At 39.8% G+C, this 25,303-nt stretch overlaps 1 protein-coding gene across 7 annotated transcripts in view; it reads left to right on the top strand.

The window, feature by feature from the left end:
- EML1 (EMAP like 1) overlaps nucleotides 1-25,303 on the top strand; it is a 215,518-nt gene that overhangs the window by 136,453 nt on the left and 53,762 nt on the right. For 3 of the 7 annotated variants that reach the window (XM_030558764.1, XM_030558761.1, XM_030558765.1), the window contains exons 4-7: nucleotides 15,767-15,901; nucleotides 16,901-16,929; nucleotides 18,445-18,471; nucleotides 23,032-23,161. In XM_030558764.1, coding sequence (XP_030414624.1) covers nucleotides 15,767-15,901; nucleotides 16,901-16,929; nucleotides 18,445-18,471; nucleotides 23,032-23,161 — 321 coding nt within the window. Of the gene's footprint in view, nucleotides 1-10,645; nucleotides 10,709-15,766; nucleotides 15,902-16,900; nucleotides 16,930-18,444; nucleotides 18,472-23,031; nucleotides 23,162-25,303 lie in introns of those variants that run through there. The other 4 variants (XM_030558768.1, XM_030558767.1, XM_030558766.1 and 1 more) reach the window with 3 other exon arrangements.

Genomic DNA, 25,303 nt, shown 5'->3' with positions numbered 1-25,303 from the left:
ACAACGTCTTTCTATTCATACCAAGTTAATTAATCAGGCCTAATATTATTGCAGTAAATACCATAGAAATACACAATGATTAGTCTATTATTTATGTGTTTCTTTGTTGATTCTGCAGTCTAGTAGATTAAGAGTAGGAAATTTCTGCTTTGGATTTCAGAACACGTTCTGAAAAGTAATACCAGGGTTCTTTGTTTTAGACAATAGAAGAAACAAAATCTGGGGAAGGCATGTGGTCCTGTGACAAAGTCATATAATGCTTTTGGTCACTTTTTCTCAGTAAAATTATTTTATGTAGAAATCTAATTTGCTGTGTTGTACAAGGAAATTCACTTATTTCAAACCATGTCTAGGAAACTCTTATGCCAGTGAAAGCAACCCTGCTCTGACTTCTTACTATTAACATGTATTTAAGTCCCTTTAAAAAATTCCTTAAATGTCTTGGGTATGGTTTAAAAATTAGTATGCTTCATATTTGTGTATTCCTTTGCATATCCAAGCTCTGGGAAACTTAGTGGGGTGAGTGGAGCAGGTTCAGTTTGAGCAGACCAGAGATGCACTACAGAGCCAGTCTGTTATGCTCCATGGTGAAAAAGATAAGATTCTGTGTATGACTGATTTTTCCTTCTACATTCCCCTACCTTGAATGCCTAACCAGCTTTGGGTGGTGGTAATACACCTCTGTCTCGATATAATGCTGTCCTTGGGAGCCAACAAATCTTACTGCGTTATACGTGAAACTGCGTTATATTGAACTTTCTTTGATCCGCCAAAGTGTGCAGCCCCGCCCCCCCCGGAGCACTGCTTTACCACATTATATCTGAATTTGTGTTATATCGGGTCATGTTATATCAAGGTAGAGGTGTACTATCAGTCTGTCGAAAGCAGATTGTAGACGCAATGCGTGCAGAAATTACTTGTGTTTCTAGAAGGAGCTAGGGATATAGAGGATACAGATTTTACATTAAACATGAGGTAGAAACCTATGATGTGCTATGATGGAAACCAGCCATTGACATGATGAAAGGGGAGTGTTGCTGATTACCCAGAATGCTCAAGTTATCATGCACAAAGTTCTCAGACAAAGCGGCTTAAACTCTACACCACACAGTGACAGAATCAGTAAACATCATGCTGTTGTTTCTACCTACCTGAGATGGAGCTGGACCTCTATGACTGGGGCTCAGTGCAGTTGCAGGTTCAGCAGTATTGTATGAACTAGCCCTGCTGATGGGAAGGAAAGATAAATTTAAATGGGTGAAATGTCATCAGAATGTTTAAAAGTAGGTGAGAACCTATTTTAAAAAAGAAAAACTACTTTTAGTGTTTCAGAAGTAAAGTAACACTGATTTGTATATACTGCATTTTTAGGGTGTTTAATTTTATTCATCATAATTCCTTTCCCTAGCACTGGTAAAGACAACTTGTTACACATAGTAATTGCAAAATAAAATGCAGCATATGAGTATTAACACACTTCAGATGTACACGTAGGGTGTTATTTCATGCTCTGCGTCTAAGGGTTTGTCTACACTACGAAATTAGGTCGATTTTATAGAAGTCGATTTTTAGAAATCGATTTTATACAGTCAATTGTGTATGTCGCCACTAAGCGCATTAAGTCAGCGGAGTGCGTCCTCACTACCGTGGCTAGCATCGACTCATGGAGTGGTGCACTGTGGGAACCTATCTCACAGTTTCCGCAGTCTCTGCTGCCCACTGGAATTCTGGGTTAAGCTCCCAATGCCTGATGGGGCAAAAACATTGTTGCAGGTGGTTTGGGGTACGTGTCGTCAGTCTCCCCTCCCTCCGTCTGTGAAAGCAACTGCAGACAATCATTTTGCGCCTTTTTTCCTGGGTTATCTGTGCAGACGCCATAGCACGGCAAGCATGGAGCCCACTCAGCTCACTGCTGCTGTTGCGAGCATTGTAACGGGGGCATTATACTGCAGTATGTGCAGAATCTGGCTAAGAGACGGCAGCACGAGGACAGTTATGAGGAGGACGTGGACCCAGACTTTCTGAAAGCATGGGATGTGGCATTTGAGACATCATGGCAGCAGTGAGGCTTGTTGATACAATGAAATGCCGATTCTGGGCCCAGCAAACAAGCACAAACTGGTGGGACCACATAGCGTTGCAGGTATGGGATGATTCCCAGTGGCTGTGAAACTTTTGCATTCATAAAACCACTTTCCTGGAACTCTATGAGTTCCTTTCCCACACCCTGAAGCACAGGAAAACCAAGATGATTTGTGCCCTGACAGTTGAGAAGTGAGTGGCGATAGCCCTGTGGAAGCTTGCAATGCCCCACTGCTACCAGTCAATCGGGAGTCAACTTGGAGTGGGCAAATCTACTGTGGGGACTGCTGTGATTCAAGTATCCAATGCAGTCACTGACATTCTGTTATCAAGGGTAGCGAGTCTGGGAAATGTGCAGGTCATAGCGGATGCTTTACTGCAATGGATTTCCCTAACTGTGGTGGAGTGATAGACGGAATGCATATCCCTATCTTGGCACTGGACCACCTTGCCAACCAGTACATAACCCACAAGGGGTACTTCTCAATGGTGCTGCAAGCACCGATGGATCACAAGGGGCGTTTCACCGACATAAACGTGGGATGGCTGGGAAAGGTGCATGGCACTTGCATCTTTAGAAATTCCGGGCTGTTTGAGCAGCTGCAAGAAGGGACTTACTTCCCAGACCAGAAAGTTACTTCTGGGGATGTTGAAATGCCAATAGTTATCCTTGGAGACCCAACCTATCCCTTGCTCCCATGGCTTATGAAGCCATACACGGGCAGCCTGGACAGTAGTCAGGAGCTGTTCAACTATAGGCTGAGCAAGTTCAGAATGGTGGTAGAACGTGCCTTTGGATGTTTAAAAGCTCGCTGGCGTTGTTTGCTGACTAGGTTAGAGCTCAGCGCAACCAGTATTCCCATTGTTATTACTGCTTGCTGTGTGGTCCATAATATCTGTGAGAGTAAGGGGGAGACGTTTATGCAGGGCCGGCTTTATGAATGGCAGGGCCTGATTTGAATACCCAGCAGCGGTCCGGGGCTTCAGCGGCACTTCGGCTGCGGGGGTCCGCTCTGGGTCTTCCGTGGCACCGAAGGACCCCCCGCCACCGAAATGCTGCCAAAGCCCAGTAGCAGACCCTCCCCCCCACTGCTGGGTGAGTTTAAAAAAAAATTAAAAAGACGCTTAAGGAACGGGGCCATCTTAGGCGCCGCGCGGGGCCCAATTCTGGGGAATTGGCTTAAAGCCGGCCCTGCATCTGTGGTGGAGTGGGAGGTTGAGGCAAATCGCCTGGCTGCCAATTTTGAACAGCCAGACACCAGGGTGATTAGAAGAGCACAGGTAGGTGCGCTGCATATCAGAGAGGCTTTGAAAGCCAGTTTCATGACTGGCCAGGCTACAGTGTGACAGTTGTGCATGTTTCTCCTTGATGCAAACCCACCTCCTTTGTTGATTTTAATTCCCTATAAGCCAACCATCCTCCCTCTTTTGATCACAGCTGGCAAAGGAAATAAAGTCACTATTGTTTTGAAACCATGCATTCTTTCTTTATTAATTTTTTAAAAAGGGAGATAACTGATAAGGTAGCCCGGGTGGGGTAGGATGGGGTGGGGAAAGAAGGGAGGAAGGAAGGACAAGGCCACATTGCTTACTGTAGCCACACTACAAATCAAAACTGTTTGAATGACAGCCTTCTGTTGCTTGGGCCATCCTCTGGAGTGGAGTGGCTGGGTGCCTGGAGCCTCCCCCCCTTGGGCATCTGGGTAAGGAGGATATGGAACTTGGGGAGAAGGGCAGGCAATTGTACAGTTGATGCAGCAGCGGTCTGTGCTCCTGTTGGCTTTCCTGCAGCTCCACCAGATGCCTGAGCATGTCCATTTGCTCCCCCATTAGCCTCAGCATTGCATCCTGCCTCTTCTCATCATGCTCACTTAATGCTTTCATGGACTCTGCCACTGAATGCCTCCATGCATTCAGCTGTGCCCTATCAGTTCGGGAGGACTGCATGAGCTCGGAAAATATATCATCGCGAGTGCTTTTTTTTTCTATTTCTAATCTGTGATAACCTCAGGGACGGAGAAGGTAGGAGGAGCATAGAAACATTTGCATCTGCAGGGGGATAAAAAGGGGGAGTAAAATTTAAGATGATACGTTTCTGAGAACAAAAGAGAGACTCTTTCACAGTGAATCAAGCAATTCACAGCAGACAGCACATGTGCTTTAGGTACAAGGTTGCATTTTGCCTTTTATATTGAGCGCTTGCCGGTATGGTGACACATCACACATGGCTGGGCAACAGAACTCGGTTTCCGGGCAGCCATGGTAAGCCAAAGGGTACGCGGGTTTGGCTTCTAATGTCCTAAACATATGGGAATGTTTTCAAACTGAAGCGCCCTCCTTTCCCACAGCAAGCAATGCCAGTTGTGTTTGCCATTTAAAAGGAGGGGCTGTGGTTTTCAGGTGAATGTGCAGCACACAGCTCCCCCCACCCCTCCGTGTGGCTATTTGGGATGATCCCTTCACCCCTCCCCCCACATGTGGCTTTTCTCAGGGATTATCCCTTTTAGCCAAGTGCAACCAGTCCAGCATGAACAGGGTCCTTTTACTGTTCCCTTACAAAAATTCTTCTATTTCAACCAGGTGAAATGATATCACTCTCCTGAGGCTAACACAGAAAGATATAGACCGAATGTTGCTTGAATGCGACCAAAACCCAGGACCATTTGCTGCCATGCTTTGTGCTGCAATGATTCCAGACTACTTACTATTGGCTTGGTGTGGTAAAGTGTCCTATCGTGGAGGACGAAATAAGGCAGCCCTGCCCAGAAACCTTCTGCAAAGGCTTTCAGAGCACCTCCAGGAGAACTTCATGGAGATGTCCCTGGAGGATTTACGCTCCATCCCCACACAAGTTAACAGACTTTTCCAGGAGCTGTGCTGGCTGCGAATGCATCCCAAGTCTTCAGGGCAAATCAAACATTAAACACTATTGCTTTTAAACCCTGTACTGTAGTTACAAATGTGCACTCACCAGAGGTGCCTTCTCCGCCTTCAAAGTCGGGGATCCAGTGTGATGAAAAGGTCCTGGCCGAGAACAGATTCACCGCTTGCCTGCTGCACGTTCTCCTTCTCCTCCTCCTCTTCCTCATCCACAAAATCCTCCTCCGTTTTGCATGAGACTCCCCCCTTGCAGGTGTCTACGGACAGTGGTGGGGTAGTGGTAGGCTCCTCCCTTAGAATGCCATGCAGCTGATCACAGAAGCGGCATGTATAGGGCTCTGACCCAGAGTGACCGTTTGCCTCCTTTGTCTTTTGGTAGGCTTGCCTGAGCTCCTTGACTTTCACGTGGCACTGCGGTGTGTCCCTGTTGTAGCCTCTGTTCATCATGCCCTGTGCTATTTTGGCATATATATTAGCATTTCTTTTTGTTCGGAGTTCTACCTGCACAGATTCTTCTCCCCGTACAGCAGTCAGATCCAGTGTTTCCCATTTGCTCCATGCTGGAGCTCGTTTGTGATTCTGGGGGGACTGCATGGTCACCTGTGCTGCTGAGCTTGCCACACTGACCAAACAGGAGATGAAATTCAAAAGTTCCCAGGGCTTTTCCTGTGTACCTGGCTAGTTGAAAGTGCTGTCCAGAGCAGTCACATTGGAGCACCCTGAGATAGCTCCCGGAGGCCAATAACGTTGATTTGCGTTCACACTGCTCCAAATTCGACCCAGCAAGGTCAATTTTAGTGCTACTCCCCTCGCCAGGGAGGAGTACAGAAGTAAATTTTAAGAGCCCTTTAGGTCGACGGAACGGGATTGCTTGTGTAGACGCATTCATTATAAAATTGACCTAATGGAGCTAAATTCGACCTAACCCTGTAGTGTAGACCAGGGCTAAGAGATGCAGAACAGAAAGAACTTGCAGCCCAGGGCTGGGGGTGGCTAAATGGGTTTTAAATCATCCTGGCACTTTCCTGATTCTGACAGCCCCACAGGCTAACCCCTGCAGCCTATATGCCTCATCATTCCTTGGAATCTCTTCTGTGTTAGCTATGTGCTGCAGCCTTATCTTTCCATAGCTTTTCCCCCAGCATATCCTCTGTTGGAGGACAGCCTGTGGCTGTCTTCCTCAGTTTTTGTTCTATGGAAATTCTTCACTGACCTTTCTACCCAGCGAAAGGGGGCCAGAGGGGGGATGAGAGTCTCACCCATAGATCTTAAATAAACAGTGAGAAATTAACTTGAGACACCTCCATATGGGAGAAGAAACAGTAGACATAGGCAATCTTTCCTGTTAACTAGATGCTTATTAAGACAGTGTTATTTCTCTCATTCTCACAGAAATGTAATTTATAAATTCAAGTACTATAGTATGTGAGAATTGTTTCTTTTAAAAAATCTTTTTTTGAAATGATATAATGACAAATGTAGTTATAGGTAATTTTCACTTTATAGATTCTAAAATGTAGGTTTTAATATAGCATTTGCCAGTTTCAAATTTATTTAGGTCTGTCTTTCAGAAATGTATATTGTACAGTGTTACAGTTCATCATTGTAACTAAACTTCAGGAGGAGGAGATATTTTAAAAAATTACTTCTTCAATGAATTACTGTGAAAGGAAGACTGTTTTTACTTTGTAGATTATTGTCCACTGCTGAAAGCTTCTGATATTGACCTCTAAATTGACTGGTAGAATTCCCAGTTTTTGTGGTAAATTATGCTCCAGATATTCCATATTTGGAGTAGCTTTACTCTGAATAAATATTTTATGCTTACAAATGGTGAGAAAAATGAATTCATTAACTATTTTACATTTATATTGGGCCATTCCACATTAAAATACTGTGGAAGAGCATGTGTGTGATACAAATGAAAAGGTATCAGCAAAAAGGAACTTTTTTTCCATAACTCTTTATTTGCATTTAGAAGCTTAACTTGTTCCTTCATTGGTATAATATGTGTAATTTTAAAGAAATCATTCTATGCTGGCTTCAGCTAGTAAAAACAAAAACAAAAGATCATTGTTCTTTTTACACTGAAGGATTTGAAAACATTCAGCTGCTTGTAAACTTAGATATTCCAGAAGCAATCCACCACAAATTGGTAATGCTTTGTGTTCCCAATTAAAATCTAGATTTTGGAGCTGATCTGGGATAGATTTGTTTTCATTAGACAAAAGTAAAAGAGGAGAAAATATAGGGGAAAAGAATACAGGCCATATCTTGCTCAGTAGGGATTCTGGTGCAGTCTATAGACTAGCATATATATCTTAGCTTTCAAAAGGAAACAATCACTCATTCTCTCTGCTTGAGGAGATTGTAAGATATCACAGTAGGGCAGAACTGTGAGGACTGGCGATCAAAATAAAGAAACTGGTACAGAAAAGAACACTATAAAAAGCATGGTTCTGTACAGAGTATAAAATACTTAAATATGATAAATTCCTGTTGCTTCTAAATTAGCAACACATGCCCTCTGAGAAATTGCTCTCTCTCTTGGAATTAATGTACTACATTCTGTACTGGAGCAACAATGATTTTATACTGGCATAAATACAAAATCAATATGCAGTTTCAATTAATTCTTCTGTTCTAATACCCTCAAATATCAAGAAAGAGTTTTTAAATGGAAAACAAACACAAACATTCTCTCTAAAGTGAACTTTGGGTGGCAAAACTAATCTATTACATTGTGTCACTAACGACAGAAGATATTAATGCATCACACTCAAAGGCATAATGCAATTAAAGCCATAAAAGAGTTATTGAATTTATTCTAATTAATTTAAATGAAGGTGAGGGAGCATGTAAGACAAAAATGTGAAATATACTATTATAAGTATTGTAATAACTTTAGTTAGAGTTTTAACCGAATTGTGCATCATTTAAAATTATATTAATTGGGTTTGGCAAATTTTCTGAGTCAAATTTTGACCTCACTTCAACATTGTGGGTCTGAAAGCTCAGCTTGAACTTGAATACTATTAGATTCCTGTTTCATTTAGGGGAGAGAGAGAGAGAGAGAGAGTGTGTGTGTGAGAGAGAGAGAGAGAAAAATTCCAGTGGAAATATAGATACAGCAGGCCTGGTTCTCTTCTCTGATGTTTGTACATCAGGGCACCTTTGTTAAAGTCAATGGAATTACACCAATATAAACTTTGGAAATTTCAGTAAGCCAACTAGAATATTTTCTTCTGGAGTTACGCCCATAAGCCAGGCTAACAGAGCCCAGGTTTCCTGTTTAGTTAGCAAAACACTTAACTATTATTGATATAGATATCTATATACCATACAGTCATAGTATGTTTAACATATCCTTTAATACATATGTGATGAATTAATTTGTCAGATACCTTTTGACCATTGCACCTCCACTCTCTCCACTTACCCATTTCCACCCAGACTTATTCTAATATTGCGAACCTCTGAGCAACTTCAAATATCTTGCGCACTTTAAATACCCTGTTACACAAGTTACCTAATTCCACGCCAACCTGCCCAGTAAGACTGGTCTTTGATTCAGGATGGGCTTAAGCCGCAATATTTTGGGACTGTGTATGTCGAGAATTAGGCTCTTTATGCTTTTTGGGAAAAACTATTTCCACCCAGGGTGGAGCAACACTTGTTCTAGTTCTGGAAAAGCCCACTATATTAGATTATAAAGCTGTGATCTTTGTAATAGAAAAGCTATTTCAGGGTACATTTAGATGTTTTCTTCTCCCTCTGAGTCCTATGAAGTTACTTAAGAACATAAGAACAGCCATACTGGGTCAAACCAAAGGTTCATCTAGCCCAGTATCCTGTCTTCTGACAGTGGCCAATACCAGGTGCCTTAGAGGGAACGACCAGAACAGGTAATCATCAAGTGATCCATTTCCTGTCTCCCATTCCCAGCTTCTGGCAAGCAGAAGCTAGGAACACCATCCCTGCTCATCCTGGCTAATAGCCATTCATGGACCTATCCTCCATGAATTTAACTAGTTCTTTTTTTAACCCTATTCTAGTCTTGGGCTTCACAACATCCTCTGGCGAGTTCCACAGGTTGACTGTGAGTTTTGTGAAGAAATACTTCCTTTTCTTTGTTTTAAACCTGCTGCCTATTAATTTCATTTGGTGACCCCTCGTTATGAGAAGGAGTAAATAATATTTCCTTATTTACTTTCTCAACACCAGTCATGATTTTATAGACCTCTATCATATCCCCCGTTAGTCATCTCTTTTCCAAGCTGAAAAGTCCCAGTCTTATTAATCTCTCCTCATACGGAAGCCGTTCTATACCCCAAATAATTTTTGTTGCCCTTTCCAGAACCTTTTCCAAGTCCAATATATCTTTTGTGAGATGGGGCAACCACATCTGCATGCAGTATTCAAGATGTGGGCATACCATGGATTGATATAGAGGCAATATGATATTTTCTGTCTTACTATCTATCCTTTTCTTAATGATGCCCAACATTGTTTGCTTTTTTGACTGCAACTGTACATTGAGTGGATGTTTTCAGAGAACTTTCCACAATGACTCCAAAATCTCTTTCTTGAGTGGTAACAGCTAATTTATACCCCATCATTTTAACGTATAGTTGGGATTATGTTTTACAATGTGCATTACTTTGCATTTATCAACACTGAAATTCATCTGCCATTTTGTTGCTCAGTCACCAAGTTTTGTGAGATCCTTTTGTATCTCTTCACAGTCTGCCTGGGACTTAACTATCTCGAGTAGTTTCGTATCATCTGCAAATATTGCCACTTTACTGTTTACCCCTTTTTCCAGAATATTTATTAATATGTTGAATAGGACTGTTCCCACTACAGACCCCTGGGGCATTGGTATTACTTATGGTAAATATACAATACCTTGTTTTCCTAGTATAAGGATACTAAAAATTACTTCAGTGTTTTTAAACCCTCTCAAATATCTGTAAAATAGTTTTATGTAAGATAATATGCTGTAAAGGCACTACTGCCATAAGATTTCATTGCCTTGTTTATCTCACTTGTGACTTCATCACAGATCAATGCAACCATCCTAAATATTGGTACCATTACCACACCATTGCATTGTATGTATGTGTGACGATTTATGTTCTTAAGCTTATTATTGCTAGGCTATTAGTAATAGCATCTTGTTCTCTAGCTTGATATTATCCATTTTGTTTATGATATCCACTGATTTTTAAGAGAACTTAGGCTAGTGTTTCTCAAACTGGGGTTGCCACTTGCGTAAGGAAAGCCCCTGGAGGGCCAGTTTGTTTACCTGCCCTGTCCGCAGGTCCGGCCGAACAAACTGGCCCGGACCGCCAGGGGCTGTCCCTACACAAGCGGCGACCCCAGTTTGAAAAACACTGACTTAGGTTGTTTGTTGAAGCTGTGGAGATGGTCAGTATATATAGAGTATTGCTAAACATTCTTGTCGTGCATGGATAATTGTTGGACTATAAATACTTATTTTGAACTGACCACACATCTGACTGAGGAGCCAATAAAATCCACGGTACTTCATTCTTGCATGTATTTTCATATCTTGAATGTGCAGTCATGTGTGTCTTTAATTGTAAGTTTGTTTTAAATGTGTCTTGCTTCCACACTTCTTGTATTCACTTTTATTCTGCTTTGTTTATGCACCTCTCAGTCATGGATTACACAGGTCTGTGAGTCTTCTCAATGCATGCAAACTGAAAAACACTACTGTAAGGTGAGGGATTCTTAGTAGTATTGTAGTGTCATAGTTCAGTAGGTTTTCCTTTATATCATAGCTCAGTCTATGCAGGAGGGTTATTTTAGTGGTGGTGTTTATATCCTAATACATAATTGTATTAACTATTACAACCTTTAGTATTCTCAGAAATAAAATTTGCAACATATACTCATAACCAATGTGTTTAAATGCACCAGAACTTTTATAAAGTAATTAACTCAGTAATAGTACCTCTACTTTTCATGCTAATATTATCTCAATTATAGTGATGATTTTTCATAATGCAAATTCCTTCAAACATAATTGCTTATTGCAGCTTGTTTCCTAAGTATTGTAAGTCAAACTTTTTGTCCTGGTATTGCACCGTTAAATACTACCTTTTCTTAAGATTAATTATGAAGGCCAAATTCTGGACTCAATTATTCTTGTACACCCCTATAAATCAGTGTCTTAGTTTCTGTGATCCTTATGCTTCTCATTTAAATTCCACTTGAAGTGTCAGTATGTCTGCTATGTCCAGAATAAGCATGTCAGTAGTGTTCACTGTAGCACCTTAGTTTTTTAATTATATAAAAATATGGTATTAGACCTACCAAAATACGTGCATGCTTATATTGATTTAACAGTATGATGATGTTGCCATAACCCTTAACTTTTCTTGCCCCTTCACTTCCTTACTGCCTGTCACTATTGTTTATTTTCTCAAGGCTAAAATCTAAATCGTAAATTCAATGAGGCAGGGACCATGTACTTGTGAAATGCCTAGCTCTCCCTTGGGTCCTATAAAATAATAGAGGTTTCAGAGCTAGGGTGATCACCAGTCCCTCATTTTAAGGGACCAGCCTTTATTTCATTGATTTATCCCTTTTGGTGACCATTCATCCCTTATTTTAAGATGTATTTAAATGTATTAAAACTGTTAAGTAATATTTTAAACATTAAATTGAAGCTTACGATAATTGCATTCTATATTTGAGGTCAGTAGAAATATCCACTTGAGAGAGAAAAATACATGATATGCTAAAGGAAATGGTGTTTCCCTGAAATAGCCCTTAAAATAGAGCATTCTCTCTTATTTTTCTTGTGGTTTTCCGTTATTTTCTATTCAGAAGTGTAATTGAGGTTAGAATTTGGCACATGATCATAATTTAGGATGCACAAAGGATGTATTAGCATGCATGGGTTAGTATTAATATCTAACATACTGTATCATAACTGATGAAATAGTACTAATCCAGGGGTGAGCAAACTACGACCCACGGACCAGATGCAGCCCATGGGACTGCCAACCCCATGGTGCAGCAGGCCCCATGCCGCTCGCAGAAGCAGCCAGCACCATGTCCCTGTGGCTCCTGGGGGCAGGGGCAGAGGGCTCCGTGCGCTGTCCTCGCCTGCCGGCACCCTTCTTCACCCTCCCCACCCCCCGTCGCTCCCATTGGCCAGGAATGGGGAAGCACGGCCAATGGGAGCTTTAGGGGAGGTACCCACAGGTGAGGGCAATGCGTGGAGCCCTCTGCCCCCCCCCCCCACAAAGCTGTAGGGACGTGGTGCCAGTTGCTTCCAGTAACGGCGTGGCACGGGGCTAGGGCAGGCAGGCAGGGAGCCTGCCCTGGCCCCGGTGTGTGCCGCTGCCACCCTGGCACTGCTTCAGGTAAGTGGAGCCACTCCAGGTAAGTGGTGCCAGGCCAGAGCCCGCATCCTGAACCCCTGCTGCATCCCACACTGCAACTCCCTGCCCTGAGCCACCTGCAGCACCCTGCTTGCACCCCAACCCTCAGCCACACCCTGCACCCCTCCTGTACCCCAGCCCCCTACCCTCATCTCCTCCCACACTCCGCACCCCTCCTGCATCCCAATCCCCTACCCTGAGCCCCCTCGTACACTCCACACTCCTCCTGCACTCCAACCCCTTGCCCTGAGCCCCTTCCTGTGCACAGCACCCCCTCCCACACCTTGCAGTCCCTCCCGCACCCCAATCCCCTGCCCAAGTCCTACATTCATGGCACTGCATGCAATTTCCCCACCCAGATGTGGCGCTCGAGCCAAAAACTTTGCCCACCCCTGTGCTAGTAAATAGCAGTGTCATACTTAGCCATCAATTTTATATGGAACTTTTCTGAGAATAAGGTTCAGACTTCTCAAGTTGCCACACATTTTTTAACTGAAGACAATGCTTCAGTTAAAAGACAGCATTCTTAATTTCAGTTCTCTTGTCCTTGTAATTTTTTGTTTTCAGGATGAGCTTAAGAACTTTACAAGTGAAATTGAAAATATTCATATTGTGACAAAGTTCCTCCTCTACCTTGGTGGGTCCTGCACTTATTGGCAGATTTGCTCACCTCAGTGATCTTCCCCACAGTCTGGATGAACTCCTCCTGTGTCTGATCAGGAGTTGGGAGTTTTGAGGGGAACCCGGGCCCATCCTCTACCCGGGTTCCAGCCCAGGGCCTGTGGATTGCGGCTGTCTGTAGTGCCTCCTGTAACAGCTGCATGACAGCTACAACTCCCTGGGCTACTTCCTCATGGCCTTCTCCAAACACCTTCTTTATCCTCACCACAGGACTTTCCTCCTGGTGTCTGATAACGCTTGTACTCCTTAGTCCTCCAGCAGCACACCTTCTCGCTCCCAGCATTTCACACACACTTCCTCTCCTCTGGCTCCCCCTGCCTGACTGGAGTGAGCTCCTTTTTAAACCCAGGTGCCCTGATTAGCCTGCCTTGATTGGCTGCAGGTGTTCTAATCAGCCTGTCTGCCTTAACTGGTTCTAGCAGGTTCCTGATTACTCTAGTACAGCCCCTGGTCTGGTCACTCAGGGAACAGAAAACTACTCATCCAGTGACCAGTATATTTGCCCTCTGCCAGACTCCCTGTATCTGGGCAGCGTCCGCTGGCTCCCTTGATGCCTTCGAGGAGCAGTGGGCGTTGTCCGAGGTTCTCTGCTCGGTGTCCCCATCAGGTTCCCTTCATTTAGCCCTGTGACCTCACTCCCGATCCTGTTTTTTCATTAGTTGTCCCACGGAATTAGTTGGTGTCACAGACCTGTGGATCCTCCCCTTAGGCTAGGGGGAGGTCCTTTAGAAGTGGGCGGGCTTTGCCCGCCCACCTCCTGGATACCAATAGGACCAGACTCCCTGTACCCCACCGGTTTGGGTCTGTCACAATATATTTAAAGGCATATTCAAACATTAACATTGATGGTAAAATATGAATTGTAAAATATTTTTATCTAAGAACATTGTTTTTGTCCTTACATGTTAGTACACTTTTTAAATGATTTCTTTCTCCAGAAAAAAGACAGCATTTTGTGTTATAGATGGTAGTGAAGTTATTTAATATTTGTTGCTAGGTTTTTGACATTTAAAATGAGATTAAAATGTGCTCTGTAACTTACTAATTATCTAATATTAATGCAACAAATTGCATTTTTAAAGTGATGTTACCTTTTCATTCCCTTAGCTAGTGAACTTAATACAGAAGATAGGCCCTGATCCTACAAACATAGGTTTAATTTTATAAACTGGTGTAATGGAGTTTGGTGGGCAACTCATGCAAGTAGAGGCACTCATAAGAGTAAATGTTTTCAGGATCAGGACCTTAGTTTGTAATTGGAGAAACATTAAAATAGACTACATTATACATTAAAATGTTTTCACTATGGTCTGGCTGCCAATATTTTATCTAATTGGTTGGAGGAGCTTGCTCTGAGTGTTCCTCCTTTATCCCTTTCACCCAGGGCCAGCCTAAAACATACTGGTTTCTGAAACGAAAGCAAGATTTGATCTCTTACTACCATCTCTTCCTTGTTGGCAATTTATTTTTCGCACCTACCTATGCAGCTTAGCAACCCACATATTTTCTATGTTAGTTCATCACCCAAAAGAATATTTTTATTTCAACTTAATAATTTACATTTTGGTTGGGTTTTGTATCAGAATGTATCCAAAACAATTTGTACCACTCTCAGGTGCTCCAAAAGAGAGAATATAGTAGCTGATATAAAGCTTTCCAGGATGCATCTGATGTTTCTGACTGTGTAGAACTTAAAATGGAGACATCCTTTCAGAGTAGTGCTTGGTTAGGTAGCAACTTAGCAGCTAAAGAATAGTGGTTCAGGTCTGGTAAATTGGTGAAGTGACCACAGTAATCTCTCCCCCCCTTTCAATATGAAGTCTTAAGTGGCCAATCTATTTCACTAGTTACTAAAACTGTTTATGGTTGAGTCTTCTGTCTAGCTAAAGAGAGTTGGATGCTGAGAGCACACTAAAGAGTCATGCAAATCCCTCATGGTAGAGATGTTTGGAGGAAGGTTGGAAGGAGAAATTAGCCCTCTGAAAACTCCCTCACAGAAGAAAAGGGAAAAAGATTTTTTTAGGGTCTATGTTTTTTTTCATAAATGTAAGTAGAAGTGTCGCATGTTGACAAGACAGTGACTGAAACTGCAGAAATATTTAAGAGGTCACAGTTTACTCATTACCTTTGGGTATATTAAAACTAGGTTGAAAGTACAGGATAGAGTATTTGATACTGAATTAAAGGCTGAATGGATATGAAAAGAGATGGTCAGCTTATTAGTGCTCAAAATTTGACCTACTTTATGTAATATGGCTAGGAATGTCACATTATACTTTCTTTTTAAATCTATCACTCCATTCTCTAAATTTAGGTCGTTTGGACTGATACACAAAAATTGTAAGTGTGACCTTTCTGATATTCTGCTTCAGAAATCTATGTATTGCATATACCTGAGCAGTTGATATTCCAACTGGCATCAGTGATATTAGTATAGCACCTCTTGTAGACTGAAAAATAAGCAAAAAGGCAGCCATGTTAATCTCCATTGCAGTAGATACCCAGCAAAATAGTCCGACTGCTGCAGTTCAGTTCTTAGTAACCTAAATATTATCTGTTCTGGAAAATAATTTGTTAAATAGTTATGTTAATGCTCTTAGAAATAAAAGTTCAATTAAACTTTCTGAGGTATAGTTTATCAAAATCCTTTTGTAATAAAATACTTTTATATGTACTGCTGTATAACTTACTCCCTTTTTTGTTAGTACTGTCAAAAGAACCAGCTCAGCTGAACGTGTATCCCCAGGAGGTCGAAGGGAAAGCTATGGAGATTCCAAAGGCAGCCGCAATCGCACTGGATCCACCAGCAGTTCTTCTAGTGGTAAAAAGAACAGTGAGAAGTATGTGATGTTTTTAATGTTTCCCTCTTCTCCACACTGACGGCCCTAATAATGAAGTTACTAATTTTAAATAAGCAACTATTGAAAAGTTGGATTTTCTGATGATACAGCAGTCAGACATGAGATGCCTATTCTGTATTGAACAGAGGATAGTTTTAAAGTACTTCATCACCACTTTGGTCCCTTTGTCAGCATTGCACTTAGTGTCTAGATAGCAACTCCTTTCTTCTCCGCCACAGACATGCTTATTAAATCCCCTCCTGAATTTTCCCAAATAGTTTGTTGGACACATATCCACGCGCACGCGCGCACACACACACACTCACTTGGGTTTGTCAACAGCTTTAATCTCCACCTTCCGGGAGATGATCCACTGAAGAAGAGGAAATACTTAACAATGGTTGGTAGTCGCCTTTCAAAGGCTTACTGACCTAGCTTAGATACCACCTTTCACAGATGAGTTTGGCTGGTTGTGCCCGCTTATGGACAGGGTACATAAATACTTAAATACTCTCCCAGTTATGTTTTTTCAATTGTCAATGAACTGTGAATTATGGACAGAGGCCCAGGCCCTCTGTCATACTGATATACAGATACTCCTTAAAAATATATCTTTTTTGGTGTAGTTGTATACTGTTTTTGGACCAACAAGCGTTGGTGGCCGATGAGCAAAATAATGATGGGATACTGTAGGTGCTAGAGATACTTAACGTCTGCCATGGTTGGACTAGATTTTCAAAGGAAAAAAACTTGACATCTAGTGGGTGAGAGGCTGGGATCCCCGGGATGTGAAAATGGTTGTATTAGAAATGTGAAAAAAAGTTTTGGCATCTATGAGCAGGGTACTACAAGGAAAATGTTATTTTTAACATGTCCACATGTTGTATGTGGTTTTTAATTAATTGGTTTTATAAAATTATGTAAACTATTACTATGGCATATGAAAAATGTTGTATGCATGGCAAACTTTAAAAGAGAACTCCTTGATTATTTTCACAGCAAACCCAAGGAACCAATGTTCAGTGCAGGTAGGTTCTGTTTTATTTTTCTCCATTTCTAAAGAGATAACTTGCGTGCTGATGCATTTTTTATTGTACAGTGATTTATCAGGGAAATTGGCATTAGGATTCAGAGCCTTTCACTTACAGACCACTGGTGGCCTACTTCTTAGTGGCCAATGGGACTGCACTGTGACTGGAATCCATTTTTGGCAAGAAGGCCAAGAATAAAAAGCCATGAAAATGAAAACTACCTTCTTATCCAATAGAGATATTCCTGTTCAAAACAGGATTAAGGTTTTTGTGGGTTGAAGTATATGTGAAGGTCAGACTATGGCTCTCTGCATTATACAATATTTTAAGTGTGATTCTTCTCATAAAAATGAGCGAATGCAATTAAGAGATTTCATATTTATGTCTCAGTTCTTTCCTGAGCAAAATTGCCAAGTTACCAATAAAAATATTGTTTTTTTAACTGAAGTTCTGGAAGCTCATCTTTTGACTTGAAAGTCAATGTTCTTTACTTTCCTGCTCATGCATTATCACCATCAATAAGATTCTGCAGGCTACGTTCTAAATTTAAATAAGGACAGAGTTTATTTGCCTCTACCATTAGAACTTTACTATCAATCCTGTTGATGGCATGTGACACAAAATAGAGTATAGCTTGCTTCCCTGTTGGTTCTGCAGAGCCAAGCAAAAGTAAAAACTAGTAAAAACTTACTTTGTCATTGGAATAAGCAAATGTGATGGAATGCACACTGAGAACAAATCTGCTGGTTCAGCATGTGGTGTTTTTATAATTACTTTTCAGACTATAATCATAATTTAAGTTAAAGATGGAGGATTTCTGTTTCTTGGGCTGATAATCAAGGCCCCCAGCAACGCACATAAGCCTGTGCCTCACATCAAGCACTTAAGAAGTCTTGTTGATTTCACTGGGACTATTCGTGTACTTATTGCTTCTCTGGATCACAGCCCAATTCCCTCTCATGGACACTTAAGTTCTTGAACAAGAAAATAGCTTCTGATATGCTGCATTTGTAATTTTGTCTCATAGTAACTTTTTTTCTTTTTCATTTTCCTGGAAAAAGCACATTTGGCTTTAATAGTCTTTGTTTCAAAATTTTCCATTGAGATTCATAATTTAAATGAATATTTTAACCTACGTGAGTCTGATCTTATCCTTCTGATTCAGACAAAATTCCCAGTGAAATCAGTTACATGTTTTTTTCTAAGCAAAGTATATCCAGTATTCCTAAATATTGAATTATTTTTTATCATAAAGTTACATAATGGAGCTTAAATCAATCTTTTAATGATAAAATAGCTCTGAATGTATTACTCTTGGCTAGAAAAACAGAGTTTTGAATGCAGTTACACACAATCCACTGAATGGTCCATAGGTCAAAGTTTTGTCAAGCAACAGGTTAGCCTCTAAGAGGATACAGCTCGACAACTAATAGAGCAGGGGTGTAGGTGAGCCTGACTGTACTCAAACCCATCTTTATCTAGCACTTCTGTCTCTGTCTCTGTAATCACAAGGGAAGCGCCGTGTGACACACTGCAAAGGTAGGCGTCACTTCCAAAACCTCATAGCTCTCTAAGCAAAACTGTTACCAGGGTGACAGAGGCTGTGTTTTTATACAGCCAATATACATTTTTATTGCAAAGTTAAAAATATTCAATTTATTTTGAGTAAGGTTAAAAATATTCATGTAACAGTGACTGAATTATAACCCTTGGACGCACTATAATGATAACAATGGGTTATAATTTAGATTTTGGTTGACTTTGGTAAATGACTTTTTTAAAAATTCAGTGTTGAGAGAGCTATATGGCAGCACCTGGATGTCTCACTGTGTTTGAAATGCTGTTTTGCACCTCTGCTGACATGCCCTATGATATAGAACCTGCCCTGTTTTTGCTGTTTTGCTGCAAATCTAATGTATGCTTATCGAAACATTGTTTTTCCCTCTGCTTATATCTTCCTTGGTAGATTGTAGATTTGTCTGAATTATCAGTAAGCAGAAGTAGGTGTATAATTCATTTTAAATGCTTTTTTGCACAGTATAGTAATACAGAATTATGTTTAGTAAATGTATAGTGTTGATTTCTGAAACATAATTGAATTGAACATTAAATATGCACAGTTGGTACATGTCTGTAACTTGTCTCTCTGGTATAACCAGAGATCTTGTCTTGGATTTTAGAAATTGCCTATGCTTAACTAATTTTTCACTGACTTGCCTCTTTTAGCTTTACATCAATTAAGTTTAAGCCCTTATAAAGGAATGACTCTTTTACTCTCAAGACTAAATTTTGGAAGGGGCCTCAACCCCACCACTGTGTATTCATCATGCAGTTTTATGTCTATAACCAAAAGTGGGTTCAATTGCAGGTCCAATTAGCGTTAAGACATCTGACTACTAAGGTTTTTGATTAATCACAGTTATCTCACACAATTAATTCAAAAAAATTAATCACAATTAAAAAAATTAATTGTGATTAATCACACTGTTAAACAGTAGAATACCAATTGAAATTTATTAAATATTTTGGATGTTTTTCTATATTTTTAAATATCTTGATTTCAGTTACAACACAGAATACAAAGTGTACAGTGCTCACTTTGTATTATTTTTCATTATAAATTTTTTCACTCTAAAAATGGTAAATAAAAGAAATAGTATTTTTCAGTTCATCTCATACAAGTACTGTAGTGCAATCCCTTTATCGTGAAAGTGCAACTTACAAATGTAGATTTTTTTTGTTACATAACTGAACTCAAAACCAAAACAATGTAAAACTTTAGAACCTGCAAGTCCACTCAGTCCTACTTGTTCAGCCAATTGCTAAGAGAGACAAGTTTGTTTACATTTAAAGAAGATACTGCTGCCTGCTTCTTATTTACAATGTCATCTGAAAGTGAGAACAGGTGTTCGCATGGCACTTTTGTAGCTAGCATTGTAAGGTATTTACATGTCTGATATGCTAAACATTCGTATGCCCCTTCATGCTTTAGCCACTATTCCAGAGGACATGCTTCCATGCTGATGATGCTTGTTAAAAAAAAAATGTGTTAATTACTTAGTGACTGAACTCCTTGGGGGAGAATTGTATGTCTCCTGATCTATTTTACCCGTATTCTACCATATATCTCATGTTATAGCTGTCTCGGATGATGACCCAGCACGTTTTTCATTTTAAGAACCCTTTCACTGCAGATTTGACAAAACGCAAAGAAGGTACCAATGTGAGATTTTTAAAGACAGCTAAATCACTTGAACCAAGGCCTAAGAATCTAAAGTCCCTTCCAAAATCTGAGAGGGACGAGGTATGGAGGATGCTTTCAAAAGTCTTAAAAGAGCAACACTCTGATGCAGAAACTACAGAACCCGATCCACCAAAAAAGATCAGCCTTCTGCAGGTAGCATCCGATTCAGATGATGAAAGTGAACATGCATCAGTCTGCACTGCTTTGGATCGTTATCAAGCAGAACCCATCATCAGCATGGACATATGTCCTCTGTTGAAGCATGAAGGGATATATGAATCTTTAGTGCATCTGACACATAAATATCTTGCGACGCTGGCTACAAATACCTGTTCTCACTTTCAGTGACATTGTAAACAAGAAGTGGGCAGCATTATCTCCTTGTTTGTCCATTAACCAAAACTTGTTTGTCTGAGCGACTGGCTGAAGTAGGACTGAGTGGACTTGTAGGCTCTACAATTTTAATTGTTTTGTTCTTGTGTACATAATTCTACATTTGTAAGTTCAACTTTCATGATAAAGAGATTGCACTACAGTACTTGTATGAGGTGAATTGAAAAATACCATTTCTTTTGCTTTTTACAGTGCAAATATTTGTAATAAAAATAAATATAAAATAAGCACGGTATACTTTGTATTCTATGCTGTAATTGAAATCAATATATTTGAAAATGTATAAAAGATCCAAAAATATTTAAACAACTGGTATTCTATTATTGTTTAACAGTGCAATTAATTGCAATTAATTTTTTTGATCACTTGACAGCCCTAATGACTGCCTAAAAGGAGAAAATGCACCTGCATTTGCTTGGGCTCACAAAATTTGTGGGTGCAGAAATACAGGCTATGTAAAAATTTGGTCCTTGGGTTCTTGTTTCTAGTCCTCTGATGCCTCTGTCTCTTCACATTTATAGTTTTATAGTGATCTGATATTTAAAGACCTTTGCTAAGGAAAGTAGGGGGAAAGGATTGTGCAGTATTTTATGTACTTTAGTAGTCAAAATTGTAAAAGTCACTATGGTTCAACTGACCAAATAATGATAATGAGAGACCTAATAATCTCCTCCCTTACCTGCCTTTTAATAATCACGATAAGAGTTGACATCACTAAAATCTGTTACCTTTCCAAATGTACAGTCTCATAATGCCTCAATATCTTTAGTGCTGGTAATATATTCTCAGCCTAATCACAGGGGTATCACATGCTAATATGAACAGTGATGTAGTTATCGATCTTGTGCAGTGCAAGAGCATATTTTGTTTCTTGGTAGAGAACTAGAAATCTAATTATTTATAAATATCCAAACATGTCTTCAGTATTATCAGTCATCTTGAACTCCACACATCTGTTAACATTTTAATTGTGTTCACTTTTAACATTGTTTTCCATTCTGTCACTAGAAATCTCAGTTAAAAAACTATTAGTCTTTTTAATATAGTGCCATAATTATACATGACACCATGCAAGAGCAGTGCTGTGGCACAACAACTAGGTTTCCTGAGCATATACATTTCTGCAGTTCAATAGCAAAATATAGTTTAAACATATGACATTTCTTTATTGAATGAATTCTCGATATAAACAAGACTAGGGCCAATAATGCCTGCATGTACTCCCATTAAAACACAGCTTTTAGTTTTTAAAATTAAACTAATACTGGCATGTGTGTTAATGATGCTTGAAAATCTTTAGCATAACTTTAACATACCTAATTGTATAAGTTTTATTTACATAATTTTGTTACTTCTGCCCTTCCATTTCCTCTGTGCACATGATTATTCTGTCTAGTAACTCTACAGATGTCACTGACTCCAAAAGTGCTTGATTCACATGAGAACAAGGCTGAATCCTTTGATCTGCTGATGGAGCAGCAGGAGCCAGCAAGTGTTGAATCTGGACAAACTTCACCAGAAGTTCACAAGAGACCATGTTTGGCCCTGCCAATTTCTAAAAGTCCTAGTCAGACCTTCATGCCATTTCCTAGATCTCCTAGTTTTATAAGTCCCATGAAATCCCCAAGTCAGTACTTTCAGATCTGTTATTAATTCATGCTTCTGTTCTCAGACATGTTTCTTATAAGACCCCCCCCTACTACAGTATTTCTAGGGTTTTCTCCTCTAAATGTTTACTTTCTATTAGCAAAGTTCAGTTTTGTAGCTTCTTTGCTGTACATCATTTTTCTTTCTATAATGTATTGTCAGTTTGTCATTCCTGTTTCAATGTTTAGCTATGCTTTAAACACTTAACTGTTTTTGCATGTATGTCTGCATGATTCTTTTTACTAATTGTTTGTGTTTATATGTGATGTACCTTTCACATTATGTATCAAGTGTAAAGTACATCTTTACACTGAGATGCAAAGAATGCAACTAACTGTTTAAGTATTTTTAGAAGCTTATGCTCAGAACTGTAAATATCCATCAAAAACTAAATAAAAGAATTTTAAGTGGCATTCCTGCGTTAATTGTAATTTTTACTTTGGTGTTTTTCTTCAGTTCTGGTACAAAAAGGAAATATGTACATACGGTATTAATTTTCCCTGAAAGTAATGGTTTGGTCTTAATCTTTTCATTTCTATAGTTCTTTGTTGCATAGTCTGGTTGAAGAGTTTGCTGCTAGTCTCAAAATATTTAGACTAAAAGGGGACTTCATGCCCTTTGTTTGATAACCCCTATCTAGCGTTAGTTTGTGACTAGAACAAAAACAAAAGCTACATGTCCTATAATATAAGTTTGAAACGCCATATTATGCAAAAATATTATTCACTGAAATGACAGGTGGGAGCAGTTGGAGGAGAAATCTTTGCTGATGTGTTTATGTGTAACTCTCTAAACATTTCTGACCCTTTTTGTAGAAGAAGGATATGTAAAAATGTTTCTGCGTGGACGTCCTGTTACCATGTACATGCCCAAAGATCAAGTGGAATCTTACAATTTGGAAGCAAAAGTAGAACTACCAGCCAAGAGGCTTAAACTGGAATGGGTGTATCCTTTTCATACTAGAGCATTACTGGGAACTACTAATTTTTCAGCAGTTGTCTTAAAATTTTGTTTTAAAAATTATTTAGCAAAATTGAGGTCTTTATGTTGAATTAGTTTCTTTAATGGACTATTAGGCCACATTCACTTTTAAATAGGTGATAATTTCTTGAGGCTGCTGCTCAAGATTTTATGCAAAATAGTCAAGCAGCTCAAGGAAGGTTTCACTTAAATGTTGCCTGAAGCTTATGTTTAAAACATGTTAACTATCACAAATTAAAATGAGACATAATGCAAGAATTTAGTGAACTGTGATTACTAATTATAGTGTACATAAAACAAAGTTTGCTTCTTTTCTGATACACATCAGTACTTTATTACGCTATATATATTTTTTAATTGCACACTTGTCTTTTTTAAGAGGTGCTATAATTGCAGTATACGGATAAGAAAAGGGGCCTTATAGAACATTCTTGTACATGACAAATTCTCTTCACTGTAGTTAGAAATAATTTTTTTTTTAATTGGAGCCTAAAGTTAGACTCAGAAATCCACATTTAGATGCCAGTCATCTATTATCAAGTTTTATTGTAAGTGTCATGGTAGAAGTGAGACTTGAACGGGGATTTGATGGAGGATAATGTGATCACTTTACACATTTTTATTGGGCGCTGCTTCTCAGCATAAGGGCAAGCATGGGAGAATGCATGAAGGTACTTGCTAGAAAATTTGGCAGATGGGCAATGAAGACTGCTTTGGCATAGACCCAGCCTCCACTCCGCCAGCAATGTTTCAATATTGTATAAAAAATTATAGTTGGGATGGGGATAAGCCATGACTTCAGTGTGAGGATTCCTATGTCTTGTTTTTAAAAGTGTGATATCCATAGTATAACCTATTAGAAAGCTAAAGTTTTCAATCCATGGAAATATCTCAAAGGTTAACAGCCTCAAGCCAGCACTGGGTAGTTGGAAGGTTAGAAGGTAGAGGAGGAAAAATATTTCCAAAGAATACCATGCTGAATTTGTCTTTCAGACTTTTCTTTCTTTGGATGTAGTCAGTGGGACTGTTTGCAGGCTTAGAAGTGAAACTCACATGTATGTCTTTGCAGAATACTGGCACAAAGATGTTACTATTTTTTATTATTATTTGTATTGCCATAACACTTAGGAGCCCTTGTCGTGGACCAGGACACCATTGTGCTAGATGCTGTACAGACAGAGAAGAAGACAATGGTCCATGCCCCAAAGAGATTACAACCTAAGTAAGATGATAATGGAGTCTCATGTCAGTGTCGATGGACAAGGATTCAGCAAACGTTACAGGTGAACATGTGTATGTAGAGTGACCACATGTCCCATTTTTAAAGGGACTGTCCTGTTTTTTCGGACTTTTTTTATATAGGTGCCTATTACCCCTCACCCCTTGTCCCGTTTTTTCGCAGTTGCTCTCTGGTAACCCTATGTATGTGTGAGATCAGACCAATGAGAGAAACACAAACATGGTTACATGTGGGACAGGCAAGATTGGCCGTGACCATTGTAGGCTGTTTTATCCTTACTTTGTGTTATTCACGTTTTTCACATAAGGTGTTAATGCACCTTGCTTCAAAGCAGTTAACAGCAACATGACAAATCGTCAGCCATCTTGCTTAGTTATGGGATCAACCTGACATGCTTTCAAGTTTGACTTCAGTGTGTCTGTATATTGTTTGTAGTGGCCTCCAGGAAAACAAGTGCATTGCTTTAGATGACCATAAAGTATGGCTGTTGGTAGTTTCAGTTTGGCCATACAAATGAGATGCTCTGACCAATGTAGCTGAGCTTTAATGAGCATGCTTTGAATGTCAGACATCCAACAACAATTAAGGATATCAGTATTGGGAGTCTTGTCCTACCATTTGATTCTGCCAACAGGCTGAAGACAGCACATATGGAACTGATCAAGTTTCCTAATGTGGCAGAGATACGTTATCCAAGTCTCAAAACCATGTAGAAGCATTGTAAGCATGACTCTCCAATAGACATTTAGCTTAGTGCTTATTTTGACATCCCTGTTGTTTCATAGGTGATGTGTGAGCATTCCATATGCAGAATTGGTCTTGGCTATGTGATGGGTAGTCTTGTCATCAATTGTGGCATTCTGTGA

This window comes from Gopherus evgoodei, chromosome 4 (assembly GCF_007399415.2).
Source record: "Gopherus evgoodei ecotype Sinaloan lineage chromosome 4, rGopEvg1_v1.p, whole genome shotgun sequence".
Classification (NCBI taxonomy): Eukaryota; Metazoa; Chordata; order Testudines; family Testudinidae; genus Gopherus; species Gopherus evgoodei.
The sequence above is the reverse complement of the archived record's forward strand: the minus strand, read 5'-3'. Positions and strand labels throughout refer to the sequence as shown.